Here is a 15756-nt window from a genome sequence, read left to right as displayed (position 1 = left end):
CATCATGTTATAAAATCTAATATACAGTTAATATGGAACTAAAAATTATTCAGAAACATTGTAATTTGATATTTTTGCTAAATCATTTAGCTCTTATTGAGTTTAAACAATTCACTGTATAAGCAGCAAACCTTACCTCACTAAATGTTGGCTGCTAAATGCTGCTAATATTCACTGAATCGGTCTTATTTGTTTTAACTGGCAGCTCCCAGACTCATGTTGACTCATTGATATATGCATTTTGGCATTTATTTATTCTATTATGCATTCACAGGCACTGTTTGTCCAAACAGAATGCTGAATAATGCAGCAATCCCATGTAACCTGTTGATTCCTCGCCTCGTCTATAACAGCTGCTGTATTTTGTGAGGCTGCATTCATAGTATAAGCTGAATAAGACTTGGAATACAGTGCAGTGTAGCTCAGTCAGTCTGTGCCTTTCCCTTCTTCTGAACACAATCAGGTTTTGCCTGCAAACGTATCAGTTGTTGCAGAAGAGAAAACCTCCATCGGTTTTACGTGGTGTTGGATCAAAAAGGAAATAAGTGACATCACACATCATTACTAATAAGGAAGACGTAGTGAGGGATTGGTTTCAGCTTTGAAAAACACACTATTAACACTGCTTTGAAAAGAAAATGTTCAAATGCTTTGTAGGAAAAGTTATAGGGTGCAGATATTTCTGGTTAGCGATTACTAACAGTATACACTATGGGATTGTACATTCTGCTTGATCATTGGCCACAACTTCCAGCTGAGATGTGTTTTTACCTGATTGTTGAGTATTTCCAGGTTTCTGAGAGTAGCAGCGCTGAGGATCAAACCCTCCGACTCACAGGACAGCCGCCGGAATGAGCTGCTCGGAGCACAAAATCCTATTAGAATACAGCTGCATGATCAAATGATCAATTTATGTTCTGGGAAGAGGTTTAAAAAAATACGATGACAGGAGAGATGAGTTTTTTTTCTGTACCTTACATCAAAGCAATTCCGTGACAGAAAGCCATTCTCTCTTACTGGCCTGTGAATACTGCTTGCAAAAGTTGCTATATTATAAAATAAAATGTGGTATGTTCCTGTACGGTGTAAAATCCTGCTTTCTGCAAGTATTTTCAGTACTGATTAATCTATGAAATGTCAAAAAATAAATGCCAGGTTCCAACGTGGTATCTCCAAATATCTTTTTGTGTTCTTGTTGTTTTTGCAAAACCCGGGGAGATTCAGTTTACAGTGATGTATAACATAAGAGTCTTTCATTCGAGAAGTTGGAACCAAAGAATGCTTTGCTGTATCGATTCTGCTTGCAGCCTGTGTTGCCTCTGCAAGTGTGTGCGTTTGTTCTCATGTACCTTTCACTCCTAAGAACTCTTTCCAAGTTGAATTCTTGGAGGTACTGGATGAGCGGCCCCAGACAGCAGATCACCGGGCTCTCTAAGGACGCCACGCTCGACAGAGAGCGAGAGCCTGGAGGACACAGACACACAAACACGTCACGTACTCAACATTAAAACACAGCTATGAGTCACAGGCTAATGATGGGATATGAAGAACCGAGGGGAGTATGGAGTCAAAGACTGTGCGCTGCAGTGACATAAACAAGCACACCTGTCTCCTGGGCGTGGCAGTAGAACTCGGTGACCGTGTTCATCGCAGAGGCGAACTCAAACTGAGCGCTGTCCCTCTTCTCAACTCTCACCCGGTCATCGGCCTGAGCACTGCAGGGGAACGATACCAACTGTAAACTTTATTTATTCCTATGAGAGCATTGATAGAAGTAGTCAGTGGTGCTTGGTGTGTGACTGTGCACACAGACCAATGAAGGAAAACACATCTGGTTTTCCTCTTTTCAGTGAGAATAATTTAACACAGCAGCACTGCGTGTTTTAGATGTCCTTTTGTTCAGCTACACACATGCAAATCTCAGTCACGCACAGGAAAAAAAAAAAAACACATTTCCCCTGCATCTCCCTGGTGCTCCATCATATCTCCCTTTTGCTACATCCACTCTCTCGGCATTGCTGCTTTCAAGGACTCGGCTGCTTTGTCTGCTCTGTTGTTGCCAGGGCAACCAAGGCAAACACGTGGCTGTGGACGCAGTGCTGGAGCGTTTTCTTTCTTCCGTTTCCTAATGCCACACACACACACACACACACACAGAAAAATCATCATATTTCAGTTCAGCCCCTGATCAGACCGGGAGCAGAGATCCTATAGAAGTGATCAATAGACAGCATGTTGTGCTATCAGTGCAACTTGGACCATTAATCATTTAAGCCGTCGATTCGACCATTTTACGAGGTTCACAGGAACACCAACAATTGCAGTTATTGATCCAGAGACACAGCGGCAGTGTAGCATTTCTACAAAAGCCTGACAGGATCCAGCAGTTTGCAGTGGGTTTAAAATTCACAGGAAGCTGTGAAGTTGGTTCAGACGGACAAAGGTTTGAGCTCTGATCGTAGCTTTGCGAACACATAACAGTGTTCTGAGCTAAACAGCGCAATTAGCATGCTAACATGTAAACAATAACATCCCAGCAGTTATGATGTTAGCATTATAGAATTTTTCAACTACAAGTCCACACAAAGTACTTCTGAGGACTAAAGCAGGTTACTACTACAACCCAAGTTCAGAACTATTTAAAAGCTTGACCTGATTGTCATGAGATCGCCACACTGATCAGGATTTATCCTCTGAGGATCATGAATTCCCTCTGTGGTTTTTAAAATCCTCTAGTGTGAACTGACCACCTACAGAGCCTGGACAGTGTCTGCATTGCTCCAGATAATCCGTTGCATACAGTATTGACAGTTTCAGCGTACTTCAGGGCCTGCAACTAATGATTATTTTCAGTTTTGATTAATATGTCAGTTATTTTCCTGTTGTAACTTCTCATTTTTAATCAATAAATGGTCAGAAAAGGTGAAACATGTCTGTCGGTGTTTTCCAAAGCAAAAACTGACATCCTGAAATGTCTTGTTTTGTCCACAGCCCAAAGATGTTCAGTTTATTGTCACAGAGGAGGGAAATCAAAATAGGAAGCATGTAATAAATACTAATTAACAGATTGTCAGAGTAGTTGCAGAGTTCTATGATCATTCACATCTAACTGATAAACTGCTGCTGCAGTAATGGAGCTCCAATAAACACTTTCTTTCACATTTTGGGTGAAGGAATGTCATTTTACAAAACTACAAGCACTGCAACTTAAAATCATTTGACCAGAATTGCTTAGTGCAAGCAGCATAGAACTCAGAGAGGCTTGAGAAGGTAAATGGATTGCAACGCTTAAGTGCTTCTCCTTCAAAGGTTTGATTCTCATTCATCGTATTCACATGACACAACTCGTCCACCATCAACTTAACGCTCAGTGTCTTGCTCAAGCGAACTTCTGCATGAGGACAGGAGGATCAAAGAAAAAGATGCCTGCAATTAATGGAAACCCCACTCTCGGCAAATGAAAACAAAACCATCTCCGCAGCCAGACACCACTATAGGCAACTGGGTAAATATGTTTCACGTTAATGTGAAGGCTGAGAGCATTGTGATCGTGAAAATCAATCAAAAGCAGAAATGCTAAAGGTTAAGTGACACATGTTGCACCCTGGAGATGAGAGGCTAAAGTGCACAACAGATTAAAGCCCTTGATTAGTATTTATTGCTGCAGGGTCAATACCAAGCCGCTGAAATCTAAACACACAGATACTGTCTTTTAGTGCATCTCCTCTGCCTTCCAAACAGAATCACATGATGTAATATTAACTTGAAAAAGGTCAGTCACCAGCTTCAAAATCTTGGGAAAAGCCTTTATGTTGACAGCGAGCTTCTCGGAAGCTCTAATCAGCTTCACTGCTCAGATCCTGACTCATGACTCTGGGATGTGGATGAGTAAAGCAACTAAAACTGCACCTAGATACAACCAACCTCACAGGGACTCATTACCAGCGCCTCCATGGACACAAATCCTGTTGCCACGGGGTCCCGTCTCCTCAACTCACCCCAGAGACGTGATGCTGTCGAGCCAACATAAGCAGCCATGACAGTACAGTTTTAAATGTTCACTTTGCTTTAGTCATTTTCAATAGTTCACAGTGATATTAGAGTTTGTTAAAAGGTATCAATGCTGATATTCACCACAGCATCTACTTCCAAATCTGCAGTGCATTTCATGCATCATTCCTCTTAGCCTAATTAATTATAATTGAGAAAAAGTTAAAATATCTTGTGAAGTTGCCAGAGGTAGTAGTGATCTGTAACGGGCTTGGAAAAGTTGCTTGTGAATTTAATGCAATAAGCTTGTCCACATGAGCTGCACAGACAAAGCTGCCGTGTATCTGTATGATACAACCCGCACACTGAGAGGAGTCTTGTCTCTGATGAGCACAACGCTAGAGAGCACTGATGTTCAAACATAATAATTGAACTGGCCTTTGCAGGCCCGTCTCCACTGTAATTACTCAACATGAACATGGGAAAAAAGGAGGCACAGAGGGAGAAACAATAACAGAGAAATGAATACAAATGAACCGAATTCTCTGGAACAAAATTTAAACCGAGGGAACAATGAGAAAGGATGGAGAATAGCCACTGGAATTTAAAAAAGAGGCGAAAATTTACAAATATGCGGGCTCAAGGAGTCAAACAGACATTCCTCCCATTTATCCAACCATTGTCTTCTAATCTAATGGAATACACTCCCTCCCACTCTCTCATTTCATTTTCACAGCATAATGCAATCCTAGGCAGCCTCCAGAGGATCCTAGCCCTACTGGTGTGAGCATGTGGGCTCCAGACTGTGATTCAAAGACGAGGCGAACGGCGGCGCGACGGGAGGCAACAGGTTTGTGGAATGTATCGGGTCAACACGGCTGTCGCTGGACGAGCTGTTACTCAGCTGATGAACAAAAAGGCCAACTTGTGGTCCATGCATGAGACTGGATTAAACAGAAGTCTGCTTTGGTATCAGAGATTCAGGGGAAGCTTGTTAACCCAAAACATAAGCCGATGACACCGTGTTGTACGAGACACTGACGGTGTTATTGCCATTGTAATCACTCAGTTCTGTGATTGAAGTGCAGGATCAGAATGCTCATCTTATGACAACAGTCAAGTAGCAATACGTCAAAAGATTCCCAGCACCCTAACTATAAGACATCAGGTACTAAATCCAGTCTTGTATTCCAAAGATTATCTAAAGCAAACATGAACCTTCAACTTTCTCAACTAGGTAAATCAAACTGCAACTTCCTAAATTAAAGTCTTTTAGAATAAACTTTCGTTTTTCTGTGGACTGCGGTTGCACAAGAAAAACACAAGTGGACCAACAAAAATAGATTTTTAGGGGGCTAAAAAGTCGCAACTTAATCACTTACTTAAACTGATCAGCCCCCAATAATTCAGATAAACTTTTAAATACATTTTTGCACAGAAAGAGGAGATTTGTTTTTTCTTTTTTTAGCCCTATCACTTACATTGAAAGCACATTAAAATATAAGAATATGACGCTCACATGGGCATCTGATTGTTGCGCTAAGGTAATTTTTAAAAAAATCGTGAACATATTTCTTACACCTAAACCTTAAACTTCAAAGTTTTAAATGCTACATGGTAACATACAGATTAGTATTCTTCCCACGATGGTGACAACAATGTCAGACTGAATTCTTTGCCATAGTTTTCCTTGTAAAAGCCCCTGACAACTGATATAAATGTTACTGTAAATGTTACACTGAAAAGATCTTAAACCAGTAAATATTTTTATACCCATATGTGTCTTCAGTTTGCTGTATCTGAATTTCCTGCACCTGGAAGTCAGATGCTGCTCCTGATTGAAAAGTCTCACAAACGCATTTATCAGCACTGGAGCCAGCAGCCAACTTTTATTAACTTCCACTTTGACTCAGCTTTTAACTCTACTTTAAACGTTTCATCAATAAAATGACTCATGAATTATATGACAAATAGGGTTTTTTTTTTGTAAAGCAACTGTAAAATGATGAGGAAAGTCACTGCATGAATTCTTAAGATAAATAATTCTTGATTGAACCCTGTTCAGCCCTGCAGTGAAGCTCAGGCTGCTGAGGAGCGTTATCACATAACCGCTCTATGAGAACATATTGATTTCTTCCTCCAGACTGAGGTCCAGACAAAACAACTGTCTACCTGCCTGAGGAAGTCGCAACACAACTACTCAGAATGAAACACACCAGACTCACAAACAGACACACATTTTTGTAAAAGCTCAGGTGAGCTCAGGACAGACACAAGGCCATGTAGAAAGTGGGCATATACTGCCCTCTAGTGGCCTAACAGCACATTACCTGGCGTTAGCGATGCTGAGCAGGAGTCTGTGGGTTTGCTCTGAGAGGTCGGAGGGAACCAGGATCTCAACTGGATTGATCTTCAGGATCCGACCCTCCAGCTCAGAGCGAGAAGAACCGTCAGGGAAACAGTCCAGTAACACGTCTCCTGTGCTGGGCTGAACGGCCTACACACACACACACACACACACACACACACACACACACACACACACACACACACACACACACGCACACACATTTATAGAAAATGATGCACACAGTCAAAGAAACAAAACAAAAATGTGCATATATTCATATTTTTGACTTCACACAAATCACTTGTGACCGTTTGTGTTGAATAAAATTTAAATAAGTACAGCTTGTGCCATGAAAAGATTATTTAAATGAGGATGAGGGAAATCAGATTCATATTTGAGGCTACTCGAACAATCTCAAAAAAAAAGTTTTGGTCGCAGTCTGGAGTCCTAAAGTGTATCATAACATTCACTTAAGTCCTTGCCATGGAACCATTTCAATCACAGAGTTTAAAAAAAAAAGATAATAGTAAAAGTAACTGGTGAATAACAAGAAATGATTGCAAACCACCCAAAAATAGGCATTCAAACATCACCGTCCATTAACGTGTCTTCACAAACAACAAGTGGAAAGAAACCCTTGCTTTGTAGTTTGAAATAAGATGTGAATATAATAAGAATTATCTGCTAACAACAAAAAAAGGCAAGCTGCTTGAATGCATAGTTTTTAGGAATCAGTGTTTATTAGACTCACCACCAGCCCCACAGTGAGCTGCTTCTTCAGTTTGTCCCAGTTCTCACTGACACACAGCAGGAAGCTGTCAGGAGGGTCCAACACGACGTCTCCAAGGCCCCCCTCCTCCACATCCTCCAGTCTGCAGACGGGGTTCACATCTAAAAAATACTGTCAAGGACTCTGCTGTAGACATGCTGACGTAGAAAGGACCATTTTACACACACACACACACACATATCCACTGACTGTAAGGATACCCTCTCCCACCAGAGTGGACTTGGTGTACAGGGCACTGAGCTGACGAGTGAACAGATTGTTCCTATTGGCGCCTGAGGCTTTGATCGCAGACGTCTCTGTCTGCTTGACCACGCCAACCTAGAATTGAAAGACAGTAATGTAGAATTAGAAAGAGCAGCCTGGGTTTGTAAACTAGAATAACAGTAAGACGTGTCTGATACCTTGTGTCCGTGAGACACCAAGCGTCTGACATGAACAAAGAGCCGGTGTGTGGGGATGCTGCACGTCATGAAGTTGTGATCCAGACGACACATGATATTCAGCTCCTTTGCAGCAATCTGGTCACAGAAACAGACAACAGAAGTGCCTTAAAGGTAGGAGACAGGTTTTCAGAATGACCCCTCTTCCTTATTTTATTAAAGCACGTTCTCTAAAATGAGTTGCTTTGTTGTTTTCATAATTAGTGCACAAGAATTTTGAATACAACTCAGATATATCCCTTCATCTGTGGATACTTCAATTCATTTTTATTTACATAGCGCAGATTCACAACATGTCATCTCACAGCGCTTAGCATAGTAAAATGCAGACCTTACAAATTATAAACGGAGAACAGAATGAGCGATGGTGGGAAGCAACGAAAATATCCTAGAATAGGTAGGGGGGGAAAAAACTCCAACAGAACCAGGCTCAGGGAAGACGGTCATCTGCCTCGACTGGTTGGGTGAGAGCGGGGATGAGAGGGGTGGGGATAGCAGATGGACTGGATTGGATACAGAATATAAAAAAACATCATTGGTTTTGTTCTGGGATTCATTTTAAAGTACAAGAGGAAACAAAAAAAACTAAAAATGATCACTACTCACGATGCTAGGGAAGTGAAAGCGATAAAAGGAACAGAATAATCTAAAACACTATGATGTGTCTTTCAGGCTGCATTTTATAAAGATTGGATCAACAGTTCCCACCTCTGCATCCTCTCCAAAGAACCTGTATTTGTAGCCGCACTCCACGGCCAACAGGGCGTCCTTATGCTGCTGTTTCAGCTGGATGACCTGCTGCTCCAGAGGAGTGTAGATGCTCTTTGATCGCCTGGAGGTGGCGCTAGACTCTGCTGGAGGACTCAGCTCAGCATCCTTTCCTCCTCCTCCTCCTCCTCCTCCTGATTTGGCAAACATCGACAAGCAGAATCCCTGAAAAGGATAAATACCGGGCTTCGCAAAAGTTCTGTTACACTCGGTTTCATGATCTTTAGAGACGTTTACATGTCGGAGTGAAAAATTCCATTAAATAAACTGAAAGTTCTACCTTATAGGCAGGTGTCCTTAATACAAATTTTTTCTCCGGTGAAGTTGTATCAAGATGGAAGTCAAAAGAGTTGAGATATCTGCTCTCCTTTGTGCTGAACATCAGCCAGATGACCGTCCACAGAGTTGTGGAGAGGCTAAAGAATGGTGAAGATCTTTCAGGTCTTCACCATTCTTGAAAGATCACTGAAAGGTCTTCACCATTCTTGAGCCTCTCCGCGACTCTGTGGACGGTCATCCGGCTGATGTTCAGCTGCTTGGCTCTGTCAGACTTGTTGTGGCCAGCATGAAGGAGAGCAGATATCTCAACTCTTTTGACTTCCATCTTGATACAACTTCACCGGAGAACAAATTTGTGTTAAGGACACCTGCCTATAAGGTAGAACTTTCAGTTTGTTTAATGGAATTTTTCGCTCCGACATGTAAACGTCCCTAAGGATCATGAAACCGTGTAACAGAACTTTTGCAAAGCCCGGTATATTTATAACCACTGAGAGTTTCTTCACTCTTTCAGTTCCTCATTTAAAGCAATTTAGTCTATATATGACATTTTCCAGTCGTACGGAGAAAAAAAACAAAAAAACTTCACACTGACTTCACTGTATTAGTTTCCTAGCTTCTTCTTTTACTTATTGTTGTCAATAAGCCAATAAATACGTACATTTGAGAGGTCAGACAGAATGGAGAGAAAAGAGGGAAGAGGCTGATTTGACGTAGACTCATGAGCACAAAAAGCACACACACTGTTCCTCAATTACCTCAAATATTCCGTTTCTATTCAGGCACATTTTTCGACATGCACTCCTAAATGCGTATACAGTGGAAAGCCGAGACCACAATGAAAATCTGTTAGTTTTTTCACATAAAACTGGAGATAATCATAAGGTTTGAGGATTTAGAGACATCTAAAAGCAGTTGTGCTTGTGGCATTGATGATGTTAACTCCTTTGTACAAAAGATGACATTTTCTTGCATTGTATTCTACCACTGAAGGTGTATTCAGGTGATTCTGACTGACTCATCGAAGGCTTGTTCAACTAAATCGACTTAACTCTTAGACATAAGTGGGTCAAAAATGATCCGGTGAGGTCATTTTCTTGCAATATCTTTGTAAAGAAAAGCTTTTATCGTTCCGCATTCAGGCTATTCCTCAAAAAACACGCTTTTGATGTCATTCCACTTAAATTTCTAAGTTACCTTTTATACTTTTAAAGAAATTGTAATATTTGTATTACTACTCCAAGCTCTTTGTCACTGATAATATCATACAAGAAGTAATGAAGTACACAAACTTGGAGGAATGGAGAACAGCAACAGCTGGAGGAAAACAGTGCAAAAATATCTACATTCTACAAAATGGATGTCGACATTCTTCTATTGCTGTTCTGTGTAATATTCTTCTTTTTCAATTATCAAAATGTTCAAAATCTGCTATAAAGTAAAAAATAAGCATATTTCAAACATGAAATAACTCTTGTGTGGACAAAAACATAATACAAACATTGATACAAATGGTTATTCTTAACCACAATGACAAAAATGGATATAAAAACACATTTATTATAATTTTTGACCCACTTATGGAAGAGTATAGGGTCCAATCCCTCGTGCATCTAAGGCTGAAAGAAACTGTTCCCTCGCCAAATAAACATGGCTGTGCAGAACAATGCTTCCTAAGCAGTAATGTAACAGTGGCAAAAACGGCAGAACTAAGTAAGAAAAGAGGGGCTTTTTCATGCTCAAATATAAGGTTAGACTGAAGGATTAGACTGGATCTAAAGCCTAATCAGACAGGCCAAAAGTGGGTTTAGTGGACGGTAAATCAGATGCTGGAACACTGTGAAATTCATGTATCTGCATTTGTTAAAATAACATCAATTGTGAGGAAAAAACTGAAGCTTCTTCACTGAGGGTCCCTAATTTGAAGACATCATTGTATGTATGTAAAAATATCAGCAGATGAACAGGCCCAGCTGATTATTCAGCTTCGCTCCATTGCTGATTTCATTATAATATTTAATGCTTAAAATGGTGCCGAGTCGACGTAACATTACATGTATATTATATCAAGAAATCCAGTCCCCTTCATCCTTGGACTAACCAGCTGTCACAAACACTCCCAAGTGATCACTATTTTTAATGCATACCTGCTTTGAAGCAGTCACCCCCTGGCTCTCCTCCTCTTCATCCTCCTCCGCTGCATGTTGCAGTGTGTTTGTAATTTGGTGTTGATCTGAAGCAGCAGACCAAGCGCTGCCTTCTTGCTTACATTTTGTACTGCTGGCACCATCAGCACTGCAGGTGAAGCCCTTCAGCTTCTCCAAGGTGGACGAGCAGAGGCTGCTTCCTCCTCGGCTCGATGTCAGCTTTGAATCTGAGGAATGAAGACAAAATTCCACCTTAAAAGCTTTAAGCGATCGTCATGAGACCAGAACTGCACAATAAAACTGAAGGATTCCTCTAGATTGTAGAGTCTAGAAGCTGGAATAACAAGGACGGATTTTCTGCTGGAGTTGCTGCACACACTTCACCTTCAGATCCACACTCCAGATCCTCCAGCTGCTGGTCTTTATCAGGAAGCTTGGCTCGTTTAGTTGGCATCCCAAAGTCATCATCAGAGGAAAGTTTCTGCTGCAAGAGAAAAGCAGCAGAGGTTCAGCACTGAAGCATATCTGACGTGCATGTTGTGTGTTCGGTGCAGCACTCCTCACCTTCCCCCTCAGAAGCTGTTGATCTGCAGGATTTTGTTTAATCCCACACTGAGTGCTGCTGCTGCTGCTGCTCAGTCCTCCAAAGTACCTGCTGATGGAGGTCTGAGCGCTGCAGGATTTCTTCAAAGACTTCGGCATGTTTCACTCGGACTCACATTAGATGCATCGTCTCAGAATTGTGCAGAAACCAGAGCACATACAAGTAAGACAGCCCGAGGCTCGAGCTGCAGCTCTCCAGCTTTTCAAAACACAGCGGCGCATGTGCTGAAGTCACACTGGCGCGTAAATGACGCAATAAAACCGCTTCTCCAATACCTTCCAAAATAAAAGCATTCATTCCTAGTTTTACAACAACAACAAAAAAAATCTGTCATATTTTGAGGTCATTTTTTCTGCTGCACCAGGAAAAAAATTTTAAACGCTGCGATTATCTAGTTGATCCGCTGCAAATAAAAATGATTCCTCCAAAATCTGAGTGAGATAATAAGATAATTGCACTGTGTGGTTTTAACTACAGAGCATATTATCATATTCAAGCGCATGGGTTGAACAAACTTCTCTCTTCCCTTGGGATCTCAAATATTTACGACAGGCTATTGGGGTTTTGCATTGCGGTATTGTTGAACAACTACTTCTCCATTGCCATAACCCAAATAAAAGGCTGAGTCACTCCTCCACATCTGTACAATAAACCACTGTATATGTAGCTACATTGTTTTTGCACCAAGAACAGCGTTATCAGCTTTTATGCACTGTATTCTCACTCTGCAGTTGTCGTTTTGCACTGCAGTCTGCATATATTCTTTGTGCATATATCTAAATATGTTTTTTATTTAATATTATAAATCAACAGACTATCTATTTTTTCTTGACCAGTATACCATATATTACATTATGCTGTATGCCTTTATAATTGATCTATTTCATTCCACAATAAGCGAAAATAACAGAAAAAGAAAATGCATTACTTGGTTTCAGTATCTGTCTTTCAGTACATTTGAATCTGAGCTGCATCATTAGTAGTGTATAACCTGCATTTTTAGACATACCATAATGTTGGCACAAGGGTTCAATATTTTGTGTTACTTTTTTAAATGGCTATTTCCTGCATGTATACACCAGCCAGCCACAACAATAAATCCACTTACTTTCCTGCTGACAAAACAGGTCTGACATGTCTAGGAATCATGGGTGAGGTCTCCAGCATATGGCTTGTTCTGGTGCATCCCATGGATGCTCAGTCAAACTGAAATCTGGGGAGACTGGAGGCCAGATCAATGTCTTGGGCTCTTGGTCAAGTTCCTCAAGCAAATCCAGAGTAGTTTTTGTAGGTGTGTTTGGGAACATTGTCCAGCTGTGGGAGTCTATCAAGGAGTGCCTGGGGGATGTGCTTGGTTTGCAGCAATGTTTAGGTGGGTGCTACGTGTTATTCCAACATCCACATGAGTCCCAGAACCCAAAGTTTCCCTGCAGAACATTGGTTTGTATATGGTTCACTTCACCTGTCACTGACTTTAATGTTGTGGCTTTTTCAAGACAGTGGTGTCCTTTTGTGGGGTGTAATTAATGCTAACTGATTGAAATGACAGATGAATAGATCCAGGTATATCCATAAAACATTATAACTCCAGATGTCAAAGCCTTACACTGGCTTTGACGTATCACTGGCAGGTATCAGCCTTGCAGAGGATAGTTAATGTCTGTGTACTGGTTTATTTATCACAACACCGCTTTTTTCCTTATTGTTCATGATTAAAATGTTATGTCAAATTGCACATTTATCTGTTAAACAAGGGCGTACAATTAAAAATAATAATTTAGAAGTCTTTTCATGGGTTTAACAACCCAAGTGAAAAAAAAATCACAAGAATAGAGAGATGGACTTTGACACATTACTGGTGTCCACATGATCAGTGAACCATGTGAGCAATTTCTCTGGTTCCTCTTGCTGCTTCCTGCTCTGTTCTCTTTCTCATCAGCAGCTTTTAATTGGGTAACTCTGAATTACCGTGTTGCTATAGCTAACAAGAGCCGTCTGGTGTCATTAGGAAAAAGCCAATATGGAATAAAACAGATTTATAAAAGGCATTTTGAAACAATAATTGTGATGAAAGAAAAATCAACTTCTGTGAAGAAACCGTTACTTGTTTTTGTGATGTAATATTACAGAGATTAGGTTTTTTTTTAATTAAATCAGTTCATATTCATTTCTTAATGATCTCACAGGCTAACCAGCAGCACTGGGCCTCGTGTTCATTCCCCAAAAGCATGAGTCTGCAATGCTTTCTGAGGAATAATGAGGTCACTTCAGGGCCGGTGCTATTCAGGTCACTTGGGGAGGAAGCTTTGTGAAGAAATGCAAATGTTCAAGTTCTCGAGGCAGACTGAGAAGTTGGGCTGAAAAACTAAAGCCCGACGCGAGCTTTCTCTCTCACATACAAGGCTGGTTAACAATCTGCGTTCAGGATGAAGATTTACGGAGCTCTGATCGTGTTTATGACTCTGTCCGCAGGTAGGAATCTTTCATGCCAACTGGATTTGTTTCATCACTGTGCTTTGAAGAAATTAGTGGTTTTCGAAAGTTAAGGAAATAGGTTGACATTTTGCCAGCTGTTTAGGGAACAGTAATTCACAAAGAATAACTTGTTTCTTTAATTCTGCAAACAACACTGTGTAGAAAAACAGCAGTTTATGGTTTTAGAGAGGGTTTATATGTTACAGGATTTCTTGTTTGCAACAGAGGAAGTGATTTTCTAGTTGATCTAAATGTGGCTAAAAGGAAGACAACAAAATGAAAAAGCCCATTTCCTTAAAAGGGAGTTTTATAATCAGAAGATGAATTATTTAGCAATAATTACATGTCAGTTAGCAACATAAAATGCAAAAATAAATCCAAAATAATTATCCTTATGGCATCAAACTATTTTCTTTCAACTCTAAAGCTGCAAAAAGGTGTTAAAAATGTGTTTTAAAGGGGAAAATGTTATGTTTATTTAAAAGAATTCAGACACTGGGTGGTTTATTGGTAAATTGTTTTCAGTTTCTGTTATCATTTCATGTTCTCTTCCTGGAAAAAGGAGTGAATTACATGATCAACTTGTTCTTGCAGAACACCCACAAATCTACGAGCCTTGGCCTGTATGCAGCCTGTTTTAAACTGTTGTGCTCTGTGTCTTTGTATAGCATGTGGATTAAGATGCTACACATGCACAGCCGCCGACCCCAGATCCTGTATCGACACCAAATCTTGTCCTGTTATCTTCAACCGCTGCTTTTCCCTCAGACTAGACGGTAAGTTGTTGTTATAGTGCCAAGTGTGCAAAAAAAACAAGGCTGTCCCGGTGAATCTCTGGTGGCTGTAATCTCTGGTCAAAACGTGCTCTGTTAAGTGATCTCTTCATCACGTTTTGCAGGTTACAACATGGTTACGAAGGGCTGCCAAACCAGCGTGGCATGTGTCGGTGCTATGGCTTGCTGTGAAGGGGATTTGTGCAACAGTGTCATGCCAACTGGTCCCAGTGTCTTCCTGCTGCTGGTGTCCTCCGCCATCCTCGTGATCTTTCTCTGAGGCTCAGGAAATGTGCTCATTTTGATGCTGCTGATGCTGCACTTTACTTCTGATTGAATTTGTAAAAGTAAAGAAGAAATAAAACATTTTTCAGTATCAGGCTGTGAATTAAAAATGTCTCCTGTATTCTATACAGCTGTGGACAGACCTGTGAACATCCTGAAAAGAAGCATCTTGAAAGAATCTGTACATTAAATGGTTAAAATGTAGCTGGAGACTGGCTGTTCTTCAGGCTTTCAGTTAGGTGGTGTTGTTGTGACAACTTGTTTGCATGTTATTGTGGTTGTGCACATGGTTGTGTCACTCCCTGTTGTTTCTTGCTGATTTTAATTTTTCCCTATTGATTTTACTGTGAAGCACTTAGTGAATTCATTTCTGTGAAAACTGTTCCATAAATAAACTTTGCTTGCTTGCTTGCTTACAAAGATGGCTGCTCTCAATGAGCCTGACTGACAAACTATTTTCAACCCACAGTGTGAATTTTGGTTTTAATTTGTTTAAACAAATCACTCACGTCTTTTCTCCAGACTTGCAAATGAACTAAATGAAGAAGTGCAAGAAAATCAAGTAGGAGCTCATGTTAGTTACAAATAAAGTGCTTCAAAATAACTAATTATGACCTTGATATCATCCACCCTGAACGATGATCTCTGCAGGTATCACTTGCAGCTATTGTATTCATTAACAAGGATGTTAAAAAAAAACTACAGAGAAAAAGATCTCACTCTAAGGATTATTAGCGGGGTGTGACTAGAGGAGGAGGAGGAGGATTTGTGAAGAAAAGAAACTGTAATCCAATAAAACAGGAAGTGGATGTTATAAAGCAGTTTCACCTTCAGTTGTCCTCACAGAATCTGATC

At 40.5% G+C, this 15756-nt stretch overlaps 2 protein-coding genes across 2 annotated transcripts in view; one reads left to right on the top strand and one right to left on the bottom strand.

Moving 5' to 3' along the window:
• The window catches only part of msh3 (mutS homolog 3 (E. coli)), a 51433-nt gene extending 39830 nt beyond the window's left edge, over window positions 1-11603 (bottom strand). The window contains exons 1-11 of the mRNA XM_022192324.2: window positions 11329-11603; window positions 11149-11248; window positions 10765-10991; window positions 8279-8503; window positions 7532-7648; window positions 7331-7448; window positions 7092-7231; window positions 6321-6487; window positions 1606-1715; window positions 1350-1464; window positions 772-856 (exon numbers count right to left, since the gene is read on the bottom strand). Coding sequence (XP_022048016.1) covers window positions 772-856; window positions 1350-1464; window positions 1606-1715; window positions 6321-6487; window positions 7092-7231; window positions 7331-7448; window positions 7532-7648; window positions 8279-8503; window positions 10765-10991; window positions 11149-11248; window positions 11329-11466 — 1542 coding nt within the window. The 5' untranslated portion in view covers window positions 11467-11603. The remainder of the gene's footprint in view (window positions 1-771; window positions 857-1349; window positions 1465-1605; window positions 1716-6320; window positions 6488-7091; window positions 7232-7330; window positions 7449-7531; window positions 7649-8278; window positions 8504-10764; window positions 10992-11148; window positions 11249-11328) is intronic.
• Window positions 11604-13658: 2055 nt separating this feature from the next.
• LOC110949974 (lymphocyte antigen 6G-like) lies at window positions 13659-15308 on the top strand. Its single transcript, XM_022192325.2, has 3 exons — window positions 13659-13840; window positions 14512-14619; window positions 14742-15308. Exons 1-3 carry the CDS (start codon window positions 13795-13797, stop codon window positions 14894-14896), a joined length of 309 nt encoding a protein of 102 aa, XP_022048017.1. The 5' UTR covers window positions 13659-13794; the 3' UTR covers window positions 14897-15308.
• The last annotated feature ends 448 nt before the right edge of the window (window positions 15309-15756 follow it).

Source organism: Acanthochromis polyacanthus, chromosome 7 (genome assembly GCF_021347895.1).
Source record: "Acanthochromis polyacanthus isolate Apoly-LR-REF ecotype Palm Island chromosome 7, KAUST_Apoly_ChrSc, whole genome shotgun sequence".
In the NCBI taxonomy this organism is placed as follows: Eukaryota; Metazoa; Chordata; class Actinopteri; family Pomacentridae; genus Acanthochromis; species Acanthochromis polyacanthus.
The sequence above is the reverse complement of the archived record's forward strand: the minus strand, read 5'-3'. Positions and strand labels throughout refer to the sequence as shown.